The following is a 26,850-nucleotide window of genomic DNA, read 5'->3' as shown; positions in this document are numbered from 1 at the left end:
TGTGGACAGGTGTGATGCCTGGAGTGACTTTAAAACGTTTTCTGGGACTACAGAGAACCAATGTACACCCTGCAACATGGGCCTTAAGGATTCGGGCACATTTGCAGATACTCTGAACTCGTTCTAGAGTTGCTTTGAGGGGCTTAACTTCACCAAAGTCAACAAAACATTATGTCCTGAGAATGTAACTACATCTGTTGGGAATACAACTACTAAACATGAGTAAATCCTTGATTCATACTGCAGATAATTAAATTCCACACACACAGAGTCCTGTCTTCTCCCCGGTCAAAATACTTATGCAATGTACGTATTCTGTGATTCATTTAATTATTTTATTCTATGCTCTATTATACATAAATATCAAAGTTATCTGAGGAAATTTAGGTTAAACTCTAATCAGTTATACTTAATTTTTTTCATGTCATCACAAAAAAAAAACGTTTTCTCGTGGGATGGATGGGGCTGCGGAGGATCCACCACTTCCTTCTCTTCTGCTGCTGGTGGTGAACCTCTATGGTGGATGGATGGGCTGCATGAGGGTGCCTCATGCAGCCCATCAGCCCAGTGGTGTGGATGGGCATGCTAGGATGAACTGTTTTGTAGTGGACATGACTCAAAACATTGACCACGTCAGTGGATCAGATCATCTTTCATATACCTGTAAATACTGCACATGCCAATGTGCATGCTACATTTTGTATGTGTCTGACACCACAAAGTTCTGGTAAAGTGAAGTTATATTCTCTTCTATTTGCTATGGCTTTTGCAGTCACTCAATTTCAACCACAAATGTGTAATGTTAGAGAGGCAAGACACAAGGTTGACTCTCAGGGCAGATTCAAGATATACATTGTTTATTTTGAACAATTGTCAAACAATGACAATCACCCCTCCATATCACTCCATCCCCCCTCCATATCACTCCATCTAGACCTCCATATCGAACTCCATACAACTTCATCCTTCAATGAGAGACAGAAGCAAGAAAAACAAATATAAAAAAACATTATGGATATTGGACTTTTCCTGGTCCTTAAATATTCAAACCCCAGATTGTGAAGTCGGTAACAGCACTACTTACTAGTTGAATGGTCTCCCTTTTGTGCACAATTGTTTAGATATCCCCCTATCAAACTCCTCCACTTCACTGAAATAGTACAGACAATATTGCTTCTAGGTGAGCATAAATATAAGTTACACTAACAAAGTAGTGTACATTAATTAGCATTACTTAAGTGGTTGATAATAAAGGTATTAATAGTAGATGATAAAGTTGTATGGCATTGTGCAGAAAATTTACATTCTCTACTTACCTCCGATGATAAACTGGTCCAGAGATGAAGACCTTTTCTGCATCCTGCAGGGACAGATTCCTCAGCATATTCAGGCCGTATATGATGGCCTACACAAATTATATGGTTAATTTTAAGACAGTAGGCTGCAGATTTCATTTAGCTGACAGATCAAATCCACTTGCTTTCATAATTTATTGAAGTTTTATTAATGTACTGGCTTTATCATATAAGACACCTACAGTAGTTGGGCTTGCCAAAATTGCACTATGGTTTCAATATAACAAAACAAATAGTCTAAAAGTTCGTATTGGATAAAATTATCATAAGTGAACAGATGCAGCGCTCTCAAGTGTCACGCATTGAGCGTGACAGTCACTCATTTCTGTCTTTTGTCACGCCCTCCCTCCACACATTGTATTTCTCACGCAGAAAAAAAATATTTATAATATATTTAATATGCCGCAGCACCCAACCAAAATTCCTCTGGCCGCGCCGCTCTCATAGGCTTAATCTGGAGTTCTTAGTCGAGCCTGACACTTATCAGCCAATCAAAAAAAATAAAGGGTCTATACAATAGCCAATCGGAAAATAGCACCATTGTATCTGGGTAAGATTTAATGCAACAACCAATGGAAAAAAAGCATATCCTGTAATTTTTCGTGATTCTGCTACAACATCTTCTGAAAGTTTTGTTCACCTACAAAGCAAACCACTGGAGCTCGAGCATCACTTTGAGCACAGTCATGATCTCCTGTTTTACTGTTACAACATATTCACAACTTGTTTGACACAAACAATGACAACTTGACTGCTGTTAGAAAATGTTTACCAGATAATTAGCATCAGTTTTTCATGAGTGTCTTAACCAACAGTTTTACAGTCTGTTCACTGACAACACCTGCTCAGAACAAGTAGTTCATAGATGTAGCCAGTGTGTATCGGTGAAACTCACTCCTCAGGTATGTAACAGGCCACCCGCATCAACGGATTGCCAGATTTTCGTTGGCGTAGTTGGTAGTGGTTGCGCTGAGGATGTCAGAGGTGGCAGGTTCGAACCCAGTGCGGGACGAACATAGGCCCGATACCTCTGACGGAGCTTGCAATACTTCGTCTGTTATATATAATTGGCCTAGTCTTATTTTCGTTATCACACGATGACTGACATATTGTCTCATTATAAACATCTCTTTCCAAATAGGCGTCATAATTTTATTAGCACTAAATACATTTAAGTGTTTTGCATAGTCGATGTTATAGGTCACTTTTAAAATAATGTCATATTTTATAATTATATCTTGGCCATGGATGCATTAATCATTGCTGCCTTTCAAAGATGTCAGGTAAAAAGAAATTAATTAATAAATGTATTTTGACCCCCTGACGACGACGACGACGGGGGGGGGAGAATGTCACTCTTGCCTGTCTTCAAAACTTGAGAGCCCTGCAGATGATTGTGCCAGAATTGTTTTAAACGTTTAGCTTACTTAAATATGTTGAACAATACTTGATTCACATAAGCTACGTCACTCTTGCCTGTCTTCAAAACTTGAGAGCCCTGCAGATGATTGTACCAGAATTGTTTTAAACGTTTAGCTTACTTAAATATGTTGAACAATACTTGATTCACATAAGCTACGTTGCGCTACTGTTTCATTAAACAAATAAACACAGAGTAAACTAACAATTTACAGTTCGTTTGGAAGCAAGCTATGTGTGTACTGTAGCTACCTACTGCTAAAACTACTGATTGTTAGCTAATCAAGTCGTTTGTTTGACGTTGAAAACCACACAGACATATTCCTCTCAGTTGGATTTGAGCACAACAGTGATGGAACCATCTGAGGCAGCTGTCACAGCCAACCTGAGATTTCGGATAAACATTAAGACAAATTTGTGGAATGATAATGAATGATCAAACATTAGGAGTGTTTCATTAGGCCTGCACAATCTTCTCCCTCCTGCCCGTGGCTTACGGATGTTATTCGTGAAGAACGGTCCACCCTTCGGGCAGCTGAGAGGAGATGGCGCAAGTCCAAAGGCGGTCTGGACCTTGATAAGTATCACTCCCTCCTCAAATCCTTCTCTTCTCACATAACTGGTGCTAAAACCCTCTACTTTCTGAACAAAATTAACTCCGCTTCAAACCCCCACAAACTTTTTTCTACCTTCTCCACCCTTCTTAACCCACCTTCCCCACCCCCTCCCTCCACCCTGACAGCAGACGACTTCTCCTCCTTCTTTGAGAAAAAAGTCGCCGACATTAGCAGTCGGTTCCCTAAACCCACCTTTCCTACCCTCTCACCCTCCATGACTGACCCAACTAAATGTCTAAACTCTTTTTCTCCCCTGTCTGAGGCAGAGATCTCTGACCTCATTCTCTCTCATCGCCCCACCTCCTGTCCCCTTGATCCTATCCCCTCCCCTCTCTTTCAAACCATCTCCCCCTCCATCATAACTTTTCTTCTCCATGTCCTAAACTCCTCTCTTACCTCCGGCACCTTCCCCTCTGCCTTCAAACAGGCTAGAGTTACCCCTCTACTCAAAAAACCCTCCCTTAACCCTGCCGTCCTCCAGAACTACAGACCGGTATCACTGTTACCCTTCTTTTCAAAAACAATTGAACGTGCTGTATCTAACCAACTGTCAAACTTTCTCTCTCAGAACAACCTGCTTGACCCCAACCAATCGGGCTTCAAGACTGGCCACTCCACAGAGACTGCCCTCCTTTCAGTCAACACTGCCCTCCAGTCTGCCAGAGCGGCTTCCAGGTCATCCGTCATCATTCTGCTGGACCTTTCTGCAGCGTTTGATACGGTTAACCACCAGATCCTGCTCTCCAGACTTTCGGAGATGGGCATCACTGGCACTGCACTCCAGTGGATCTCATCCTACCTGTCGGGATGATCCTACCAGGTCTCCTGGGGAGGCAAACTGTCAGGCCCACGCCAGCTCTCCACTGGTGTCCCACAGGGCTCCGTCCTTGGACCCCTCCTCTTCTCTCTGTACACCACCTCACTTGGACCAATCATCACCTCCCATGGCTTCTCCTACCACTGCTACGCTGACGACACGCAGCTGTACCTGTCGTTCCCCCAGACCGATCCGGGGATCTCAGCTAGGATTGAGGCCTGCCTCACAGACATCTCTGCCTGGATGACCGAGCACCACCTCCAGCTGAACCTCGCCAAAACAGAACTTCTCATCATCCCGGCTAAACCCTCCATCTCCCACGATCTCTCAATCACCCTGGGATCTGCGACGGTGACCCCTTCATCCTCTGCCAGGAACCTTGGGGTTACCATGGATGACGAGCTCTCCCTCACGGCCCACATTGCTGCAGTCTCCCGGTCGTGTAGATTCACCCTCTACAACATCCGGAAGATCAGGAGATACCTGTCTGAGCACTCCACCCAGCTGCTAGTCCAAGCACTTGTCCTCTCCAAGTTGGACTATTGCAACTCGCTGCTCGCTGGTCTCCCAGCATGTGCAACCCGCCCTCTTCAGAGGATTCAGAATGCAGCGCCCATGTTACCCCGCTCCTCATCTCTCTCCACTGGCTACCTATCATGGCCCGTATCAGATTCAAGACCCTGGTACTGACCTTCCGAGCAGTGAACGGGACTGTACCCGTCTACAACAAGTCTCTCCTGCAGCCTTACACCCCCACCCGTCACCTACGGTCTTCTTCAGACAACCGCCTGGTGGTCCCACCGCTCAAGACCGCCCGGTCCCAACACAAGCTCTTCTCCTGTCTGGCCCCCCAGTGGTGGAATCAACTCCCCACCTCCATCAGAGACACTGACTGTCTCTCCACCTTCAAGAAAAGGCTCAAGACGCACTTGTTCCGGGAGTACAACGGTACTTAGGAATGGTTCGCTTGACCCGATATTAGTTTCCTCAAGGATCACAATGACTCTTGCTTAGAGACTTGTTGCTCTTGTGGTTAGTGGTAACTGATTTAAATTTTTGTACTCGCTGTGATATATTGTTTTTATTATTGTTGCTTGCTTTTTCCACAGGTACACTTGCACTTATAGCGGTTCGTGCTGTTTAATTGTAACTTGTTTAACTACATGCTCTTATGGTTCTTCCCTTTAGCACTTACTTTGGTTGTTCACAATGTGTGCTTCATGTTTTGGCTACTCGCAATGTTTTTGTGGCTATCTTGTTGTTATGATCAGTGACCTATGCACTTTGTAAAGCTCTCTCTTGGAAGTCGCTTTGGATAAAAGCGTCTGCTAAATGAATAAATGTAAATGTAGGAGTGGCAAAAACTGGCACTGTCATCTATAATAACATTACCTCTTATACAAATACAGTTCTCAATTGCTAAAACACTAAAAGTCATTGGCTGAACAAAGTTCTCAGTTGCCTGAACTCATGTAGCTAATTGTGCCTGTCTGTTGTCAATACCTTAAACCATTCCACATGGTAAAACACAATTTGCAGACCTCACTTAGAATTTTCAGCAAAACTCTAAACACATTCTCATTTTTAAAACACATTCTGCACTCTAATGCACATGTCATCCATACTGGTAAACACAAATGGCAACAATCAAATACAAAATTGATTTCACTTGTTTCAAATGATGTGACACAACCAATATAAGCCAGTTCAGAGAGCAAAAAGGTTGTTGAAGGTGGGAAAATATTGCTTGTGATGTTGACAAAGTGCTCTGGCCTAACCCAGCCCAAAGACAAGAAGAAGCACATTGATCACATGTTTACTCCTTAGATTTTTGTCCCTTTTACTGTAGTATTGTATACTGTAGTACAGTGCATTGTAGGCTGTATACTGTACAATGAACAAATTGTATGGCCCTGAACATTGTGCTTTCCATTTGTTACAGTAACAGTACTGACTGCTCAATAGATTTTGACTGGTTGCAGGTTCATATCAACAAAGAACAAGAGTGAGTTGTGAGTATTGAGATGCAGGGTACAGTACTGTATAGGGGTACAAGGAGGAGAAAGAGCAAAAAAATTGCAAAGAGTAGTCATTTCTGATCAATTTTGAGCTACTATGATAGAACATGTTTTTGTTCATCAAAAGACAATGACGAATGTGAAATTTGTTTTGAGATAACGTAAAAATGTACTTCTCCCTGAGAACTATATGTTTTTAACAATGTGTTTTCTATTTTTTGGTGTATTGTTTACTGATTGCTTGATAGTGTATATAATTTTGATCACTTTGTTTATGATTTGAGAACAGTGTTTGATTTTGAGCACAGGTAAATCTGTTTTGAGGCGAAAGTTTCATTTTGCAAGAGGATTCAGAGGTTTTGTAAATAGTGCTTGAAGATGAGGTTTTGTGTTTACAGTTTTGAGAAAGTGGGTGACTGTTTCAAAAAATTTGTTTTAGCAATTGTGAAAAACTGTAAATACCAATGCTTCATTATAAATGTGTCTAGTAGTGAAAAAAGTATTGTATTCAATACCAGTTGACAAGCTATTACTCAGTTAGTGTTGCCTTCCAGATTGTCCACATCCCCGCATAGTTGGGGTGTGTCAGATCTTATAGCCCCAAGATATGGGGGGGGGGGTTTCGGCAGGTATGAAAAACAGTGTTGCCATAAGCCAACTCCCCTTCTAACTTTTACATTTGTGCAACTAGTATCAAAAGCTTTTTCTGGCACACTTTACAGGGCATGAGGAGCCACCAAAATAATTTGGGGGTGTGTCAGACCTTATAGCCCCGAAGAAAATCTTTTGTTTTCACAAGGAACACACTGCCATTCAAATACGCACACTGACTCATCGCATGGACAAACACCTGTACAACCAGTACAGTATTGCCTGTGGACTGTTCTGTAGGACTGTAAAAATAATGTTTCAAGTATTTGGAAAATGTATTCCTACTTTGTATTCCTACACAGTATTTACAGTATTTTACTATTTGTTTGGCAGAACTGAAAGATTACCAATACCAACACAAGGTGGTCGGGAACGTCTTCTGTCTTCCGTCTTCTTGTGCGCGACCGTTATTCATTTCAAGCTTGACAGTAATCACATCAACATGTTTCGTGTTAACTTCGATCTTTTGGGGGGGATGACTTTTGATCAATGGTCAGCCGAAGAGGATGATTCGGGTTGGCGTCATGCTCTTAGACAAAAAAGAAATTGAGGTCTTTGAAATGTTGCGCAACGAAAGAAACACTGTTTGCCCTTATTCTATCGAGTAACTCGTAACTATAGTATAGCCTATACCCAGTGCCTACATTTGAATGATTTAGAATGTTTAGGCCTAATGTTTAAATTAAATATTATTTTATTGAAAGTGTCCCATTGTCATTGTTGTTATTTTAAAGGCAACTTTTATAAAATGAGCATTGAGAATGAATGAGATGGTGCGAGATCTAGCTAGGCTAACAAATGTGAAGTTCACAACGCTGTTTGTGCGTTGCATAGCAACAGCCACACGTACGGGACTATTTTCTCTCGGCTACTGAAATGGATACACAACGTTTGTTGGCTATAACTATTTTGTGCTGAAAGACAGCTTACTATTTATAATTTCGCTGGTAACCGTATTATAAAAGCAATAAGGTACGAGAGGCAGTACATTATCGTCAATAAAGTACGTGTTCCAGGGTGTTGTTAGGCCCGACGCGCAGCGGAGTGCCGGCAAACCCTGCCGGCAAACCTCACTCCACAGTCACAAATTCAACAATTCATAAATGTGTACACTCTTGTCTTGACAGTAGCCAATACTTTGCAAGATGTCAGAAGGCATGGGGAGTTCTACATGAAATAATGTCTGTTGGCAGAGTATTCCATTGAGTCATGGAAGTTACACCTGCCGAAATCCTCCCCCCCTCATATCTTGGATCTGATACAGATAAGATCTGACACACCCCACCCCCACCAAAATTATTTTGGTGGCTCCTCATGCCCTGTAGAGTGTGCCATAAAAGCTGTTGATACTAGTTGCAAACATGTAAAAGTTAGAAGGGGAATATCTTTTTTGCCGAATGTGAAGGACAGCCGATGAACCTTTATTTCTGTCACCTTGGCTGTGTATTTCATTTTTCTAGGTCTATACAAGGAAGATGACCGCTCAACAAATTGGCATCACAATATATTGGCACGAGAACCTATCACTTCATAACTGCTACCTCCAATCACTGTACATACTGTCCTGTCACTGTACATACTGTCCTGTCACTGTAGGCTACATACGTTTGCACTGGCACCAATTACTGTTATATGTTGTTTTATATGGCATCATGGTCCTGGGGAAATAGGTTTCGTCCTGTGGTCCTATAGGTTTAGTATACTCTATTGTTTATTTTGTATTTATTTAGGAGGTTTATTACATTATGTTTGCTTGTCAAATCAAATTTATTTGTATAGCCCTTTTTACACGCAAGCATGTCACAGAGGGCTTCACATACGCCCATAGAACTGCCCCTCAACCAACCTAAACCCTCAAGGAAGACAAGGAAAAACTCCCAGAAAAACTCTCAACAGGAGAAAAAATGGAAGAAACCTTGGGAGGAGCAATTCAGAGAGGGATCGCCTCCTCCAGAGACGGTTGATGAGAGAGAGGAGCAGAACACAGGCTAAACATAGTCATACAGTGTCGATGGGTTTTGAAACACCAAAATCCATTGTTCAACTTTATAGATGTAGGACAGGACCGGGAGTCTCACGACCAGGTCCAGCGTTGGCCGACCGACGACCAGGCAGGTGCTGACAACTCAAACCCCCCACACCACAAGGGATGTGTGTGTGGGGGGGACAGAGAGAATAGAATGAGATCCCCACCGGTCAAGTGTGGATTGGTGCAGCAATTTAACAGAGCAAAAAAGGGGTATTTGATGCAGCCCCACACACCAAGACAGCGACAGCCCCCCTCGGTTGGAACATGAAATCTGTTCCAGGGGAAGAGAACTCTAAAATAAGTTATACTTATAGAATAAGGATGGAAACAACCATAGGTGTAAACTTGTTCTGAGTACTTATATGTCATGTTATTGCCTTCTGAGTAGCCTACTTCCATGTTATGCCAGGTTGCTTTGCGTTATCTTGTCCTAAGAATTTCAGTGCCCAGTCTGACCCTGTGTTGGTCTGTGCATCTTGAACTTGAAACTCTGTTTCGTTTTTAGTATGTACAACCATACGTAATTGAAAATGACAATAAAATACACTTGACTTGAATAGTAGCCTAACAACAGTTGTATATTTCCACCAACTGAGTTTGCGCATTATTGCTTCTTACATTAAGGGATGTTGGCAGTGAAACCAAATTGCGCACAATACTGAGGCAACGCAAACGCAGCGCAAGGGAAGTTCACAAAGCTCCAAGCCAGACAGCCTGATATTACTGTATTTGTCTGCACCCCTTTTTATATCCTACAGTATTGCAATTGTGACCACCAACTTCATACTAATAGCTAACCAACATTGTATTTGATAGTAGCTCGCACGAGCATCCTTAGACCTACTTTACTTACGTATTAGTTGTTACAATTCTTGTCATAATTTCCCATCGGAGATTCAAGTCAGCAGACTTTAATTTTGGAAAACCAGACGCTGATTGAGCCAAACCAGGCGTTAATTTCGTGTGGTTTGCTAGACACGTCTCAAAAAAGCACGCGTTTATTTAGACGCGTGCTTTGTGACACGGTTCAATTTGAGTCGAAAAAGACGCCGACATGGAAGTCGGCGTAATGGACGCCGTCTTTGCATGCAAAGTCGGCGTCAATTACGCGTGGTTGACACACGGAGACGTCCTAATACTTGTCCTTTTGGCCTTCCATACGTCTGACAATCATGGACGCCGCTACGCCAAGCGTCTGCAATGACGGACGCCGCTACGCCAAGCGTCTGACATTATGTGGTAAGTTAGCTATGCTATTATGTGGCTAGCTAGCTATCAATGGGAGAAAAACATGAAAGTACATGATCAAGTGTGGCTATTTCAGCTAGCTAGTGTTGGGCTGTATTGGCAGACCTGAATTAGACTCCGAAATTACCATAGAAAATTGTGTTGTGTGTAAATATAGTTTGAAGCAAGTTTTCATGTCATGTTTGGTATTCATTTCGTATTTTATGCATCACGTTTGACGGATTCTTAATCTTTAGTGTCTAGTAATGTTTTCAGTGTTGTAAAATGTATATTTGCTGGTTTGATAGCCTAGAGTTTTGTCGTGCAGAGGCCCAAAATGTGTTTACATATTCTCTTGTCTTGCAAAGGCATATTTGGCTTTATTGCAGCCAAGTACCGGTGATGGGCCATTTGAATTTGTATGTGTCAGGCAATTGTTTCTTCATATAGCCGGCGTCGCTATTTTAGTATGCAGGATGGGTTTACAAAAGGAGAAGCTAAACCAATCACTGAGTTTGATTAGCCTCCTATACTTGCTCAGGTTAGGTGCGCTATGTTTATTTGCATTTAAAATACCTTTGTTATTGTTTGCTCTGAAGGTAGCGTTTGTTTCTGTATTGATTTTGTTACATTGTCATAATGTATTGATTATCTTACTATTTTGATAATAAACTGTTTTTGCATTTAAAGTTACTTGTCCTTGTGCCTGCTTTCAATGTTTGGACAATACTATTTGCTGGAGTCCTAAGTCACTATCAAGAGAGAGCCTTTTTTATGTGTCCCTGACAAAGAAGAGGTGACTATGAGTTGTATGTGCTGGTTTTAAAATGTAATACCATTTCATGTATTTTAAGTTGTTTTGTGTCCACAGGAGGATTGGTTTTCACTTCTACCCTTTAGTCTGATTTTTAGCTGAGTTCCAGTTCAAGTCTTTTATTGTCAGATGCACAGAACAACACAAGGTCAGACTGGGCACTGAAATTCTTAGGACAAGACAAAGCAACCTGGCATAACATATAAGTACTCTGAACATAGATTACATCTATGATAAGAAAATAAAATAAAAACTACAAAATAATATACAATACAGTATACTAAACCTGTAATACACATATTAACCTATACTAACCGTATAAACCTATACTAACCTAAAGACAAGTGGGGTAACAATTAGTGCAATATTGCTGATAGTACAACCAGTAGCTGAAAGTGACAGTGTGTAAAGTGGTTAGTAAGAAAGTGGTGAGAATGTGTCCATTCAGAAGCCTGATGGCCCTTGGAAAGAAACTATTCTCCAGTCTGCGTGTGCGAGACCGAATGCTTCAGTATTGCCCGCCAGAAAGCAGCGGGGCAAAAAGACTGAAGGATGGGTGGTAACAGTGTCTTCGAATCCAGCCAGCTTTCCTGAGGCATCGTGTGTGGTAGGTGTCCTGTAGGGCTGGGAGCTTCCTGCCGATGACGAACTCAGCAGACCTGACCACGTAGGACCTTGTGTTCCTTGTCTGTGCAGATCCCATACCACACTGTGATGCAACCAGTCAGTATGCTCTCTATTGTGCATCTGTATCTGGTTCTCTGGATAAGAGTGTCTGCTAAATGACTAAATGTAAAAGTTAGTGAGGATGAGGATGACTCAGTCCATGCCAAACTTCTTCAGTCTCCTCAGGAAGAACAGGCGTTTCCGGGCAGCTTTAACTACTGTGTGAGCAGGTGAGATCATTGCTGATGTTCACCCCGAGGAACCTGAAGCAGCTGACCTGCTTGCAGCTGACCTGAAGCAGCATGCTCCTCCTCCTGCCGCCTCCTATAGTCCACAATAATCTCCTTAGTCTTGCTGACATTGAGAGGTTATTGTCCTGGCACCATGATGTCAGGGTATCAACCTCCTCTCTCTAGGTTGACTCGTCACTGTCAGAGATGAGGCCCACAATGGTAGTGTCGTCAGCAAACTTAACGAGGAGGTTGGAACTGTGCGTTACAAGGAGAGCAGGAGAGCTGAACACACAGCCCTGGAGGGTGCCTGTGTTGGTGATCAATGTGGATAAGGTGCGGTCACTGATTCTCACCACCTGTGGCCTCCCCGTCAGGAAGTTGAAGATGCACTTGCAAAGGGAGGTGCTTTATTCCCAGGTCCACAAGCTTGGAGACGAGTCTGGAGGGGATGATGGTATTGAATGCTGAGCTGTAGTCAATGAACAGCATCCTCACGTACATATTCCTTTGTCCAGGTGGGAGAGAGCGGTGTGCATAGTCAGGGTGATGGCATCGTCTGTAGACCTGTTGGACCGGTATACAAACTGCATAGGGTCCAGGGTGGGAAACAGCGATGAGCAAATTAGCACTTCAAGCACTTCATGATGACAGAGGTCAGTGCTATCGGGCGATAGTCGTTCATGCAGGTGACCTTGGTGTTTTTGGGCACAGGGACGATGGGGGTCCTCTTGAAGCAAGTGGGGAGTACAGACAGGCTGAGGGAGAGGTTAAAGATGTCTCAGCTAAATATAAAAAGGTTAAAAATCAGACTATTATTGTTATTAACAATTGTTATTGTTGATTTATTTGTTGTTATTTTTAGAACATACAATAATAGCATTTATAGGCCTACAATTACTTAAATGTGTAGGCATTATTATTTGAATACAAAAAAACTGAAAAAAGTCAGGAGTGGTTATAGTTGTTTGATTCAATATTGAAGAATTACATGAATTAGAATATTTGGGTTTGAGTATTGTGTGCCGTGTTAGATGGGTCTTGATCTGGTCTGGGTCCCCAGGAGGTATAGATGTACATTCATAGAATGGTCATATTTTAATGGAAAATTCATGAGTCATAAGACTCTTAGACATTGTTATTCATTGATATTAGCAGACACTTTTATACAAAGTGACATACACATATGGGGTTTAGTGCTAGTTGGCACAGCAAGTAAACTAACAATTTAGTGTAATTGAGAAGGATATATCGATACACATTTGTACTTTTCTCCAAACTATCATATTCGATAACACAGGCAAACTGACAACTTCGATTGGGGACTGGGATGTGAGGAAAGGCAAAAACCAATGACAGCTAGCCTGCCTAGCCAGCCAGTTTTTGCAAGTACACAAATCTTTTTTGCAAGTTACAAATCGTTTTTGGAAGTAACAAATCGTTTTTGCATGTTACAAATCGTTTTTGCAAGTTACAAATCTTTTTTACAGAGCTTCCTCTCCTGGCACTAATTTCACGCCATACTTTTCATAACAATAATGAATAGAGCCGTGGCCACTTTATTGTGGAGTCTGTGGACCTGTCTTGGCCATTTTCCCTTTAAATAACTTGCAGGTTCTTCTGCACTCTGTGCACGCTGTATAGGCAACTTCGCAGAGCAGCATTGCTCAGGTTACACCGCACAAAAACAAGCGCCTCATTATCCTTGTCCTACCGGAGAACACCGACCAACTGGTAAAGCATCCACCGGTACCAACGGTAACTAATGATTCTGAAAAACAAGTGAGTAGGCTAAACGGGGTTTGGACGCGTTTTACTGTGATCTGGGCAGTGCATAATCTAGAGATTGGGTTACAAAAGCATTGTAACTCAACATGAAGAAAGATGATGCAGAAAAACAATTATGATGACGTGTTTCTGTGTAGTGAAATATGCATTATAACCGTAGAATCGGTGTCGTATTTTAAGGATTATTTGTCTCTTAATTTCTCATTTGGTGCATGCGGTAACGGAAATGATCAATATTGCAGTGTGCCGGGTTATTCACGGTTGTGCATCCTGTTATTTTAGACCATGTTCATATTCTCAGTAAGATTGTATCGTAATGGGAGACTAATCGACGTTATGCGTTAAGATGCTGTAATTTGTGTGTGAGCCGCCTCTCGAGGACAGTTGTAACTGCCAAGGGCAGATGTGTCGTCATGGCCACGGGCGGGGCGCTGGGTGGTGTATAATTAAAACTTGGTCTGGATGGGAGTTGTGTTGTGCGGGATGATCATCGTGATTGTCCTCAAGGCTACCCCATTTGACTAGAAGGCCGATGTCAGGGGCAGGAAGTTTCTGTAGCAATGCTAACCTTCAACAAAAATAACACGATTTAAATACTTCTTAAACAGTACTTGTTTTGAAAGGTATTATCATTGTGAAGCAAAATAGCAGAGTATATTACATCTAATATAGTTACACTAATTCCTAAAATATATTAGTGCTTAAATGGCTAATATAAGCCATAATTGGTTAATCAGTTCCATTTAAGCTTATCATCTCACCAACACCCTCACACAAATACACATAGACACACAAGAGGTAAAGGGAAATGAGCCAGTTATTGATAACTTCTGGGAGGCATGGCATACAGTATAAAATCAATAACAAATTTAAATGGAATAGCCTGTCTATTATTAGAAAACAGGGTAGCACAGAGAGAGAGACACAGAGAAAAAATATTGTGAAAATTCCTTACTTAGTCAATGTACTTTCTGGACTGCTTGATAGGCTGGAAAACACCACACGCATAAACCCTCGCACACGCATGACTGTGTCATCATCAGAATGTGTGCTGTCCTGTTGGAGGTCACAATAGTGCTGAGTCACATTTCAGTTCATCTCTCTCTCTCTCACACACACATTCTTTCTCAGTCCGATGACACATGAATGTGTGTGACTGGATCTGTGCACTGCAGTGACACTAATGATGGCCTTATCAGGAATACAGAGACTACGAAGGCTGCCTTATGCTTCCGAAACCTTCCCGAACACACAGAAACATACACACACTCACACACACAGTACTATAAACATAGCGGCCTGTGATAGGAGACAGAGGGGCATGAGAACGGCTGTTTTTTCTTCCCAAAAGACACTCCAAGTGTGTGTGTGTGTTTGTTTTAAGGGTGCATGAACAGTAACGGTTCAGAAAGATTTTTTTTTCTCATCCATTCACATTTTGAATGTTCCCCTTCTAAGCTGTGTGTGTGTGTGTGCGTGTGTGTGTATGTGCGTCTGCTAGGGCAGATAAAGTGTCTCATAGGGAGTGCTAGTGTAGAAGGGGTTGAGAGCTGGCTTATCTCTCCTGACAACAGCTCTGATGTACAGACAAGACAACCCAGTAAGCTCACACATGCACACACCGACCATGCTGAGAACAGCAGGCCGTAACTTCTGCCCTGATAAGGAGGGGGGGCAGCCCCCAAAGATAAGGTCCAGCTAGCCTTACCCCTCCTCACTGTGTGCCCCCCCCCCCCTTCTTCTGTCTGTGTGTGCATCTATGCCAATCACCAGAGCGGCCGCGGTGGTACAGTTGGCAGCCGAGCGGAGCGCGTGAACAGTCGAGGCTGAGCAATGACGGACCTGGACGCGTCCGTGGTGGGGGAGCCCCCCCCGCCCTACATGATCTTCCTCCTGGTCTTCCTCTTCTTCGGCACGGGGCTGCTGGGCTTCCTGGTGTGCCACCTGCTGAAGAAGAAGGGTTACCGCTGTCGCACCGGTGGGGAGGAGGACGAGGAGGAGGACGTGGAGGAGAAGCTACCTCTGCCTAACGACGGTACGGGGGGATCACGCTGATGGGAGAAACAACAAAGCAGAATAAAATATGCTGTAAGGTTAGCATTGGCTTGTATTCATATTATACTGGCTAACATGGAGGCTAATGACAAGCTTCCTTTGGCCAGTGATGGTAAGGGTCAGATAGAGTACAATAAAATACATAACAATGCAATAGAAGGAGGTGTAAGGTTAGCCCTAGCCAGTGTTAATATTACACAGGCTAGCATGACAGTAACAGTTACACTGAACTGAATAGAAAGTTTAAATTATTTTGAACTGGAAGGCTGTTAGAATAAAGTTAGCTTGCATTTGTATGAGCTAACATTAACATGCTCATTAACAGTAGGGTGTAGACTGAATGGTATAGGGTAGAGGGATAGTAGAGTAGGTCAAGGTTAATTGTAAGGTAAACAGGCTAATATGAGTACAGTAGAAGCTCACACTGCCCAACAATGGGAGGAATTACAGAATAGACTCGGTAAGTTGTGTTAATACTACTGTAAAGGATGTTGACTCAGCTTGAAGCATCTATAAGCAGAGATACAGTATCCCAGGTTTCCATGATAGATCACATTCACACGGTTGAGGGCGACTGTTGTCCCTGGAGACCTTGGTATTGAACCCTCTTGCTAGCTGCCACCAAGACAGATGGGGAAGGTCACACTGATGTTGCACGAGGCGTGGTGCCTCCGAAGACATCCAGCTCTGATTCTTCTCTCTCGCTCTCTCTCTCTCGTTTCAGATGATGAGGAGGAGGATAACCAGGACACTGTGGAGCAGATTCTCAAGTGCATCATAGAGAACGAAGGTAACGGTCAGACATCCTCGCAATAGCTTCAGCCTGAACCCTTCAGGTCCCTCACCACAGCACAGAGTTTGGATAGATGGAAACATGGTCTCTCTTTCTTTCTGTCATTCTATCTCTATTGCACTCTCTCTCACTCTTTTATTCTCTCTCTCTCACCTTCTAGCAAACATGGAGGCCTTCAAGGAGATGCTGGGTAACCAGAACGTCTGTGAACGACATGACCCCAGGTACGTGTCAGGTTAGGATACGGTACAGCAGCATACTCGATAGCATTATGATATTGTGACTGGTATTCTGCTTAAAATAAATGTGATTTTTTAAAATGAGGAACGATAAAACACAGCTCAAGCCAACGATAAGCGTCTTTGGACATGAGCGGGCTGAATGGAACTGTTTAGTGAGTCTGATAGGTCGAGACTGGGGCTGTACAGGACATGCGGAGAATCAGTACTGTTGAGCTAGTGAGAAACAACACTTAAAGTGTAACACTAAATACACACTCCATAGTGTGCCCAGAAGGCATGCATTTACAATAGAAGCATGAGAATGACCATTGGTTTTAGTTACAGTGTGCTACAATAAATACAATGTAGGTGTATTAGTAAGTAAGTAAGTAAGTAAGTAAGTAAGACTTTATTTATATAGCACTTTTCATACAAGAATTGCAGCTCAAAGTGCTTTACATAAAATCAACAAAACAATAATACAAGTGTTGATCTAAACTAGCCGCACTCTATCTGCGGTCTCTCGAATCCTCCAATTGTGTCACTGTATATTCTGAAACCTGGTCCCCTCTCCTTCTGTAAGACAGTGAGGCGTTGTCATGATTCTTGTATTGTACTGTTTTGTGTTTAAAAAAGAAAAGTCTAAATTCAGCAGGCCTGTTTTGCAGCACCGGTTATACCACAGGTTTAGGGTGGGGTCCCCTTTCTGAGGAGGACAGAACAATGCCAGGTGTGACTGTGAGTCTGGCGGTGCCGTGCCTTATTGAGGAAACTTTGTCTTGTGCTGTTCGCTTCTGGTATTTTATCTGTCAGGGACTGGAGGCTAAATGCTGGCGCTATGGCTAGAAGTCTGTCACTGTCGCAGTGATGGTATATGGGTGGATATTTGCCTTTCAGCTTCATGTTTCTGTGTGTGTGTGTTTGCATGTGTGGGTGTGGGTGTGCATTGCCTTGGACTGTCTGTAAGGCTCCTGGGACCATGTATGTAGTCAACCTTGCAACATCAGCAACTGTATTAAACACCTGGTGAGAGAGAGTACAGAGGGGATGGAGAAAGAAGAAGGGAGAGAAAGGTCTGTCTGGAGAGGGACAGACTTACAGATAGAGGGACAGACTGAGGGACAGACTGACAGACAGAGGGACAGACTGACAGACAGAGGGACAGACTGAGGGACAGACTGACAGACAGAGGGACAGACTGACAGACAGAGGGACAGACTGAGGGACAGACTGACAGACAGAGGGACAGACTGGCAGACAGAGGGACAGACTGACAGAACAGACAGAGGGACAGTGACTGACAGACAGAGGGACTGACTAACAGAGGGACTGACTAACAGAGGGACAGACTGACAGAGACACAGACAGAGACACAGACAGAGGGACAGACTGACTGACAGACAGACTGACAGACAGAGGGACAGACAGAGGGACAGACAGAGGGGCGGAGGGTCAGAGTGAGGGACAGATCACCATGGGGACCAACATTTCACAGAGGGGCTCAGTATTCTATCACTGGCTGCAGAGCTGCCAAACTACAGCTTTTTGAAATGTCTGACTGTGTCAGCCATAAAAAGATGTTCCGAGCCCTGGCTGAGGTTGTTTTGCTGAGTCATGTTTGTCTGGGGGAGAGTAAAACCAGCCATGACGTGTTAACGTTTACATTTTCCCTTGGGTGTTACAAGGTTATTCAGGGTGTACCATTATCTGCAGTCCTCATAAATAAAGATTGAGTCACATATTTATATATATTTTTTACTATAGTTGAATCAGGCAGGTCAATTGAATTAATTATTCAAACAGCTGATGGAGTGCTTGGTTACAGGCTGCTTCGTAAGGAGTCACTGGGGGGCATCCCTACCCACCATCACACGGTGCACTCAGGCAGCGATCACAACTCCTGCCACCTGTGTGTCCAGGGGCGCTCCAAGAAGGCCCGGCACCGCAGCCGGCCACAACGCCCCAAAGCCCGGCCTGGGGAACAGACGGTCTTCTCAGTAGGCAGGTGGGTCGAACTGGACTGGAACCGGGACAGACTACTGGAGGAAATATGTGGTAGTAAAGCCACAACAATGTCACAGGTTACATCTTTGTTGTGTTTTCTGTGTGTGTTTCCTGTTCCAGGTTCCGTGTGATACACACAGATAAGAAATCCAGCCTCCAGGGCTCCACCAACCTGCAAAGCGCCGATTCAGGCGACCAGCTGGACCAATCAGAGGCGCAGGACAGTGAGAAGGGGGAGGAGCCCCAACAGAAAGAGGGGTACAACCTGAGGAACATGTTTAAGGACGTGAAGCAGCCAGAGTCCACCAATGGGGTGGTCCCTTCAGCCATGAAGAGAAAGAAGAGCCTAACCCTGTTCTCCCTGAGGAGGGCGAGTGACCCCCAGGGAGCAAAGGTCACCATACAGCCTATGGTGAAGGAGGAGCGATACCCTACCAGAGTCCCCCCACCCCCTCTCCTGGAGGAGGCAGATCTCCTCAAGCAGACCTCTAGTCCTACCGCATCCCAGGCCCCGACCTCTACCCCTTCTTCTGCTCCTAAACTCAGCCCCACACCTGCCCTGGCCTCCACCCGTAGCCCCACACCTGCCCTGGCCTCTACCCCTAGTCCCACTCCTGCCCTGGCCTCCACCCACAGCCCCACACCTACTCTGGCCTCATCCCCTAGCCCCACACCTGCCCTGGCCTCCACCCGTATCCCCACAAACCTAAGTCCTACCTTAGGCCATGGCAGTACAACCCAATCCTTGTCTCTCACCCCAACCTCTCCCAGATTACTAGCCCCCAGCCCTCCCTCTGCTCACAGCCTCTCCCCTGCCTCACCTCCTGCCCCAGCCTCATCCCCTGCCTCTGCCCAGTCACTCCCTTCCCGTAGTTCAGCCTCTGCTCACAGCCTGACCCCTGGCACACCACAATCTGCAGCCTCCTCCCCAGTCCCAGCCTCCTCCCCAGCCCCTGCCTCCTTCCCAGCCCCAACTTCCTCTCCAGCCCCTGCCTCCTTCTCAGGTGCTGCCCCTTCCCCATCCTCTGCCTCTGACCGATCCTTAGCCTCAACCCTAAGCCCGACCCCAGTCCCCCCACCCCCTCTTCTGGAGGAGGCAGATCTCCTCAAGCAGACCTCTAGTCCTACCGCATCCCAGGCCCCGACCTCTACCCCTTCTTCTGCTCCTAAACTCAGCCCCACACCTACCCTGGCCTGCACCCCTAGCCCCACACCTGCCCTGGCCTCCACCCTTAGTCCCACACCTGCTCTGGCCTCATCTCCTAGCCCCTCACCTGCCCTAGCCTCAACGCCATCCATCCATCCATCCATCCTCACCCCAACCTCTCCCAGATTACTAGCCCCCAGCCCTCCCTCTGCTCGCAGCCTCTCCCCTGCCTCTGCCCAGTCACTCTGTTCCCCTAGTTCAGCCTCTGCTCACAGCCTGACCCCTGGCACACCACAATCCCCAGCCTCCTCCCCAGCCCCTGCCTCCTCCCCAGCCCCTGCCTCCTTCCCAGCCCCAGATTCCTCTCCAGCCCCTGCCTCCTTCCCAGACCCAACTTCCTCTCCAGCCCCTGCCTCCTTCTCAGCTGCTGCCCCTTCCCCATCCTCTGCCTCTGACCGATCCTTAACCTCAACCCTAAGCCCGACCCCAGCCACTCCCCCGGCTCCAGCCTCTTCCTCTACATCTGTTCCTGTCTCTCCCAGGCTAAGGCTGGACACCAAGCTGGCCTCGGCCAGAGTCTCCCCCAGTCTCAGTAAAGCCTCCCTCACCCCCATCACCCCTGAAGAACCAAACCTCCAGGCCAGGAGCAGCTCCAGAGCCCAGGACTACAGACACTCCCCCAGCCCTGGTTCATACAGCCCTGGATCTCCCAGCCCTGGGAGTGGATCTGCGGTCAGGCCTGGTCAGAGGAGCGGGGTGGATCAGGGGCTCCAGTGTGTGAGTCTGACCTCGGTTCTGGTTGGCCTGGCCTCCCCAAGTGCAGGGGAGGAAGGGGTAGACACGTTCAAGTCTGGGAAACTCCCCCATGCTTCTGGGATGCCTCCAGGCAGACAGCCTCCATCCCCTGGCTATCCTTCCTCCCCCTCTTCCCCCCTGGTGGGCAGTGTGACCATTGTCAAGGCCAGCCCAGACAGCACCAGGGAGTTCTCTGTGTTCCGCATGGTGGAGCTGGAGGAGGAGGGGTCTACTGGGGCGAGGGAGGGGCTTAACAGGGGGAAGAAGGAGCTTTGCATGGATCAGCGGGAGGAGCCTGTTAAAGGCAAGGGCCTATCAGGGATGGACTTGAAGTCCTCTACGAAAAAACAGGAGCTGTTTGCTCTGACACCAGCAACGAGGGAGAAGATTCCAGAGGCTCCGATGGAGAGCCCTGGAGGAGAGGGGGAGGGTCCGAAAGCAGCGGGGGAGGAGCCTAGGGATGACATGGTGCAGATGGAGGACATTAGAGGCTGCAGGGTGAGTCAGGGGGAGGAGCCTGAGTCCGTGGAGGAGAAGAGGAGCTCAGTGCTCACTCAGCAGAACAAGTTCTGAGGCTCGGTCTGACAGACACCTCGGCTCACTGCGGGGGGAGGGGAGATCGGTCTGCAGCAGGGGGGAGGAGGGAGAGACATGAGGCCTCTCTCCCTGACCACAGTGGAGGAGGTGGCTTGCAGTAGGTCTGGGGAGATGAAGATGACAAACTTTAAGTCAAATTCCCGACATGGGAATGACAAAGTGAAGAGTGAAGCCTAGCACCTCAATGGAACATTATAACAGATATATTAGGACAGCAGCAGCCATATTGGCCACAGCACAACTCCAGCCAGAGAGGGACTGGCTGACTGGTCATTAACAGACTAACCCAGTTTCACACCAGGCTCCTAACTGACTGGATCTAGCAGGCCCCCAGGCTCTTACAGTACCAGGATTAGCTAGCCTGTGATACACCTAAATAGGTTTGTTTAACAGTGGTGTCCAGGTAATAGACACCTGACCTTTAGAAAATATAACAAGCAACAGACCCAGCTAGCTGTATTGTACTACAGACCCAGCTAGCTACACAGTATACTCTATCAAGCTACACATCTGGTTGCAGTATAATACACTTAAAAGATCCAGGTGGAGTACTATTAATCTACTTCCTTCTACTCTGCTCTGTTCTGCTATACTCTACTATAGTATATTTTATTCAATTCAAGTCTACTATAGTCTGCAGAGCTACCAGCTCTGGACTCTTCTCAATGACCAACCTTTAAAAAAGAAACAATCAATCAAATGTAGTACTATGTAAATGGACAACAACAAAAAACTATGTGATGTGTATACTATATGTTTGTGTGTAAACATAACCATCATGGGCTATTTCTCCTCTATAACCTACTGGATCACAGCAACTAACAGCTTCAGTCTAGCTCTCTATCAAAGCCATCTGAAACAACCGGCTAGGTTTCCTGGACATCTTCATTCTACCTCTTCATCATCCAACCGTGTACTAGCCTACCCTGATTCTGCAGAACAATCATGCTCTATTCAATGCTGAGTGTCAGTGAAGACTGAAGAAGGACGAAACGCAAGCGCTGGCATGATTGGCCACACCCCTCTGTCTCCCTCTCTTTCATCCAAGCTCGAAACTAAGCCATGTTATTATTGTTCAATTAGGAAAGTAAGCTTTTGAGATTTTGTTTGAAGTTACATTGTCGCAAACAGTAGGAGTGACCGACCCCCCTGGGAGGAGCTCCCAGGAACAGCAGAGTGAAAACAACCACTGAAGAAGATGGGACATCTGCATTTGGAATATCCTGAGTCGATTGTGCTCTGTCTCCCCCTGCTGTTCACCACCACGCTTCACACCCCCAAACACCACACCAACCCTCTCCTGTCCTTCGTATGCACTTTTAGCCACATGAGCAAAAAGACAGGGATTTAATAACACACCTCTAGGATATGAGGCAGTACTCTGTGTGATGAGGAAGACACTTAGACTGAGACTGACCTAAGCAGGTTTGTGTGCTAGTGAAGAGAATATGGTTGAGGATATTCCTGGCTTTTACTTGACCTAATACGAATAATGTGAAACTCCTGAATTCTGGATCTTGTCTGGTCGGGCCAGCCTCCTTGAAGACCGCATCTTCAGACCTGCTTTGTACACATATATTCGAAAACATGGCGTCTGTAGTTACCTGCTATGTATCTCCAACATATAAGACCATAGTTTGAAAAATGATTTCTGTTACTGAGTCACAGAGCAGTTTAACATGAAGTTCTTCAAGGGGCCAGACACCAGACTTGATCCAGCACTCAATATACTCTAAAGATCACTATAGGATTGTTTGTGTAATCATTTAGAGGTAGGATTATTCTCATAGGAATAGTATATACAGGTCTACATATTATGACACAATTAAACTAACTATCATGATAATTATGACATAATATCATATTTTGTTGTACTGATCAACTTCCTGGTCACATCACAATCTACTCACCAGCAGAAGTCTGTGAGAGGCCTGTAGGAAGCACAGGCAGGACTGAAGATCTCACACCCTCTGACTAGAAGACTAGGCAGAACAAAGCACACAAACCAACCAATCAGCCATAAACACTTTCTCTCAATTCAGGCAGCGGTGCTTCATGTAAACTGATACCAGGGTCTGTCTTGTCTTCTCTTTCTATCTCTTGCTACATCTCTTTCACTGTCTGTCTTTCTCTCTCCCTCTGTCTGTTGTCACTCCTCACAGTGACCATATGACTGACTTGTCACCTGTATCTTCCAGACCACTCCTCTAGTACACGTCAGTAGTATCTCTATTTAACCCTTTGTTTGTAGCTAGTGGCCTTACAACCACTATACTGCAAGTTAGAACTGCAGTTCTGACAGAAATTAACACAACCTGTACATAGTAAGATGACACACCTACTACGGAGTAAACCCCTATCTGACAATGAGCAATTCTGTTTCTCGCAATGTAAAAAAATGCAGCTGTATAAAGAGATAATTCTTCTGGAATCAGAATCTATATTAAAGCTATGCATTTGACCTGCTGGTTTTGGTTCTATCTCTTGTTCTGCCTGGCCTCTTCACCTCAGGACAGATTTTCGGAGTAATGTTAAACAGATTAAATTGACACAGATGTTAAAAATTAAAATGACACAGGTAACATTAAGTTGGAACAAGCATCAGCTATCAGATTGATGTTACTGTAAACCCTTGCTTAGTTGTTTTTGTTATTGCTTTGGTACTATTATTGCAAGTAAAGCCTCACAACTCTTAGTACATAACTCCGAACTCACACTTGTGACACAGACAGTCTTTCATTCAAAACATTAATTTGGAATGTAAACATCTCTCACCACATAACCATTGATTCAAAATTTAGTTTCAAATTTGATTCAAGTTACTTGTGAAATGTCATGCGAACATATGATTTAATCACAAAAAACAACATAATGATCTTTTCAGTTTAGTCGTTTTAACTATCAGTGAATCCAATAATAATGCAAGATACATGTTTCAAATCTCCCTTAGAAGTGTAATTAGCTACAAAAGCAAACTATGCTACAGTACTGAAAACATTTACTGCAGTGTTCCTCACCTGGCTCAAAAAACAAAAAACACAAAACAAAGGATTGATTACTCTCCTACATTTCCATCAACCCTGTCTTGTCTTTTCATCCACATCGCAATGGATGTTATAATATGACAAACATGGTCTTGCATTACCTAATTTCCTGCATTACTACTGGGCTGCTAATGTTCATAAAGTTGCATTCTGGATGTCATCTTTTAGAGATGGAGTTGGGCCTGACTGGTGCCACATGGAGCGACAGGCGTGTGGGCAAGTTGATCCTGCTTCACTGCTCTGCTCTCCCTTGCCACTCAGTAGGAGATGCCACTCCAACAACCCCATTGTTAGTGGTTACCTTCGTATATGGTCACAATTTAGGACACATTTTGGGTTCAAACACACAGTTCCATTCATCCCTATAGTTCGCAACCCTAATTTTAAACCTGCCCTTCTTGATTCTGCATTTCATCTCTGGTCCCGGAAAGGTCTGAAAAGCATCGCTGACCTGTACCACAAAACGATCTTTGCATCTTTTGACTCCCTGGTTGGGGAACATGACATACTACGGTCACACTTTTTTAGATATTTACAAGTCCGAGATTTTGCAAAGAAACATTTCCCATCCTTCCCATCAGCTCCACTCAGCAGCCCCGAACACGATTGCATCTCCTTTGATCCCTTTCAGCCAGGGTCTCCAAATTGTACAACACAATTCAAGGTATTTCTAGCCCCTCTCTCAGTCATGTTAAAAGTACATGGGAGGAAGAATTACAGTTGGTCATTTCAGATAACATGTGGCAGGAAGCCATTGAGAGGGTGCATAAATCTCTCTGTGTGAGACATGGACTACTTCAATTTAAAGTCCTACATCGTCTGCATCTCTGCAGAAGCAAACTGGCCAAAATGTATCCTGACACAGACCCCACCTGTGAGAGATGTCTCAGTGCCCCTGCCACCTTATCCCATATGTTTTTCTCATGCCGATCAATAGCCCCCTTCTGGTCCTCAGTCTTTGATACAGTTTCTCAAATGTGTGGCCATGCCATTACCCCAAACCCGTTGACTGCCATCTTCAGTGTTATGCCAGAGGATATACCAATTTCAAATAGTCAATCACAGGCCATTGCCTTTGCATTTCTCTTAGCCCGTAGATGCATCCTCCTCAAGTGGAAGGACAGACTCCCACCTTCACATGGCCAGTGGGTGAAGGATGTTATGGCACACCTTAAACTAGAGAGGGTCCAATTTCTGGGGAAATTGTAGGGTGTGCTTGCTTGCGTCGGTTGCACAGGGGTCCGTTTTTGAATGACATTTTTGTACAGAACTGATTTCTGTATATTTTATATGAAAATGCATAGTTATTATTTATAAAGATTAAATAGATAAAAAAAAAAAAAACAGACAAAAATGCTGCTCATTTACAACTGAAAATACGAGTGAAGTGTAGAATGAAATAGATGTCTTCTCATTTCCCCTGCAAGAGGCAGCCTCATCGTTGAATCAAAACGAATACATTTGGCAGACCGGTGTAAAAATTGACCTAATCTCTATGATTTAAACGTCATTTTAAGTTTTTCCCCATATTCCCATGCCTTTTTCAGGCATGTAGCCTACTCATTGCATTCATTCATTATTATAATACGGGTGGTTGAAATCAAGCATTCTGATTGGTTGAGAGTGAGTCACGGGGTGTGCTTTATTGAGCATAAAGTACTGTACGGTGTACAGGTGTTTACAGTACGCCTGTTTACATTCGCCTTAAAATGGAGCGTTCCATATTAGTGCGCACTCAAAATAACGGTTACATTTTTGGTTGTCATTGGTAATTTTCGTTGTCACTTGGTTGTCGTTGTCATTTTGTTGTCATTTCAAGATTAACAGTAAGCAAACATGTTTCATGTTAACTTCGATCTTTTGGGGGGAAGAACTTTTGATGAGTGGTTAGCCGAAGATGAGAGAGCAAGAGTGAGCAAGAGTGGTCGAAAGCGATGTCATCAGAGACGAAGGGGACATGAGAAACGTTTTCCATGGATGCACAATTAGTGGAAATATCCAAATCAATATAAGCAAACCGTAACATGTTTAGACCTAATGTTTAAAATAAATATTATTTTATTGAAAGTGTCCAATTGTCATTGTTGTTATTTTAAAGGCAGCTTTTATGAAATGAGCAAAGTCAATTGCGAGATCTAGCTAGCTAGCTAGGCTAACAAACGTGAAGTTCACAATGCTGTTTGTCCGTTGCATAGCAACAGCCACTCTTTACAGGGACTATTTTCTCTCGGCTACTGAAATGCGATACACAATGTTTGTTGTCTATAACTATTTTGTGCTGAAAGGCAGCTTACTATTTATTTACTATTTATAATTTCTCTGGCAACCGTATTATAAAAGCAATAAGGTACTCGAGGCAGTACTTTATCGCCAATAAAGTACGTGTTCCAGGGTTTGCCGGATGCTAACAACACCCTTGAACACGTACTTTATTGGCGATAAAGTACTCTCGTACCTTATTGCTTAAATAAAGAACCCCCTTTGAATATTATTCGATGACGTTACCCGGCAGTAGAAGATGGAATCGCGATTCAAACAGTACCATCTGCTAACTGAAAATATG

At 44.4% G+C, this 26,850-nt stretch overlaps 1 protein-coding gene and 1 long non-coding RNA gene across 5 annotated transcripts; one reads left to right on the top strand and one right to left on the bottom strand.

Annotated features, from left to right (window-relative positions):
• Positions 1–841: 841 nt before the first annotated feature.
• On the bottom strand, positions 842–14,778 carry LOC134032029 (uncharacterized). Its single transcript, XR_009931978.1, has 4 exons — positions 14,587–14,778; positions 1,317–1,405; positions 1,085–1,150; positions 842–965 (listed from the first exon to the last, which is right to left on the bottom strand). It is a non-coding gene; the product is annotated as an uncharacterized LOC134032029 (long non-coding RNA).
• Positions 13,276–23,704, top strand: rell2 (RELT like 2). Of its 4 annotated transcripts, XM_062475799.1 has the most exons (7): positions 13,276–13,625; positions 15,405–15,666; positions 16,411–16,476; positions 16,640–16,703; positions 18,526–18,705; positions 18,825–19,378; positions 19,889–23,704. In XM_062475799.1, exons 2-7 carry the CDS (start codon positions 15,465–15,467, stop codon positions 21,217–21,219), a joined length of 2,397 nt encoding a protein of 798 aa, XP_062331783.1. In that variant the 5' UTR covers positions 13,276–13,625; positions 15,405–15,464; the 3' UTR covers positions 21,220–23,704. The 4 variants fall into 4 exon arrangements, with proteins under 4 accessions (XP_062331783.1, XP_062331780.1, XP_062331781.1 ...); XM_062475796.1 differs by having other exon boundaries at positions 13,278–13,625; positions 18,825–23,704; XM_062475797.1 differs by lacking the exon at positions 13,276–13,625 and having other exon boundaries at positions 15,602–15,719; positions 18,825–23,704.
• Positions 23,705–26,850: the final 3,146 nt, after the last annotated feature.

This window comes from Osmerus eperlanus, chromosome 13 (assembly GCF_963692335.1).
Source record: "Osmerus eperlanus chromosome 13, fOsmEpe2.1, whole genome shotgun sequence".
Taxonomy (NCBI): Eukaryota; Metazoa; Chordata; class Actinopteri; order Osmeriformes; family Osmeridae; genus Osmerus; species Osmerus eperlanus.
This window is presented reverse-complemented; position numbering and strand designations above follow the sequence as displayed.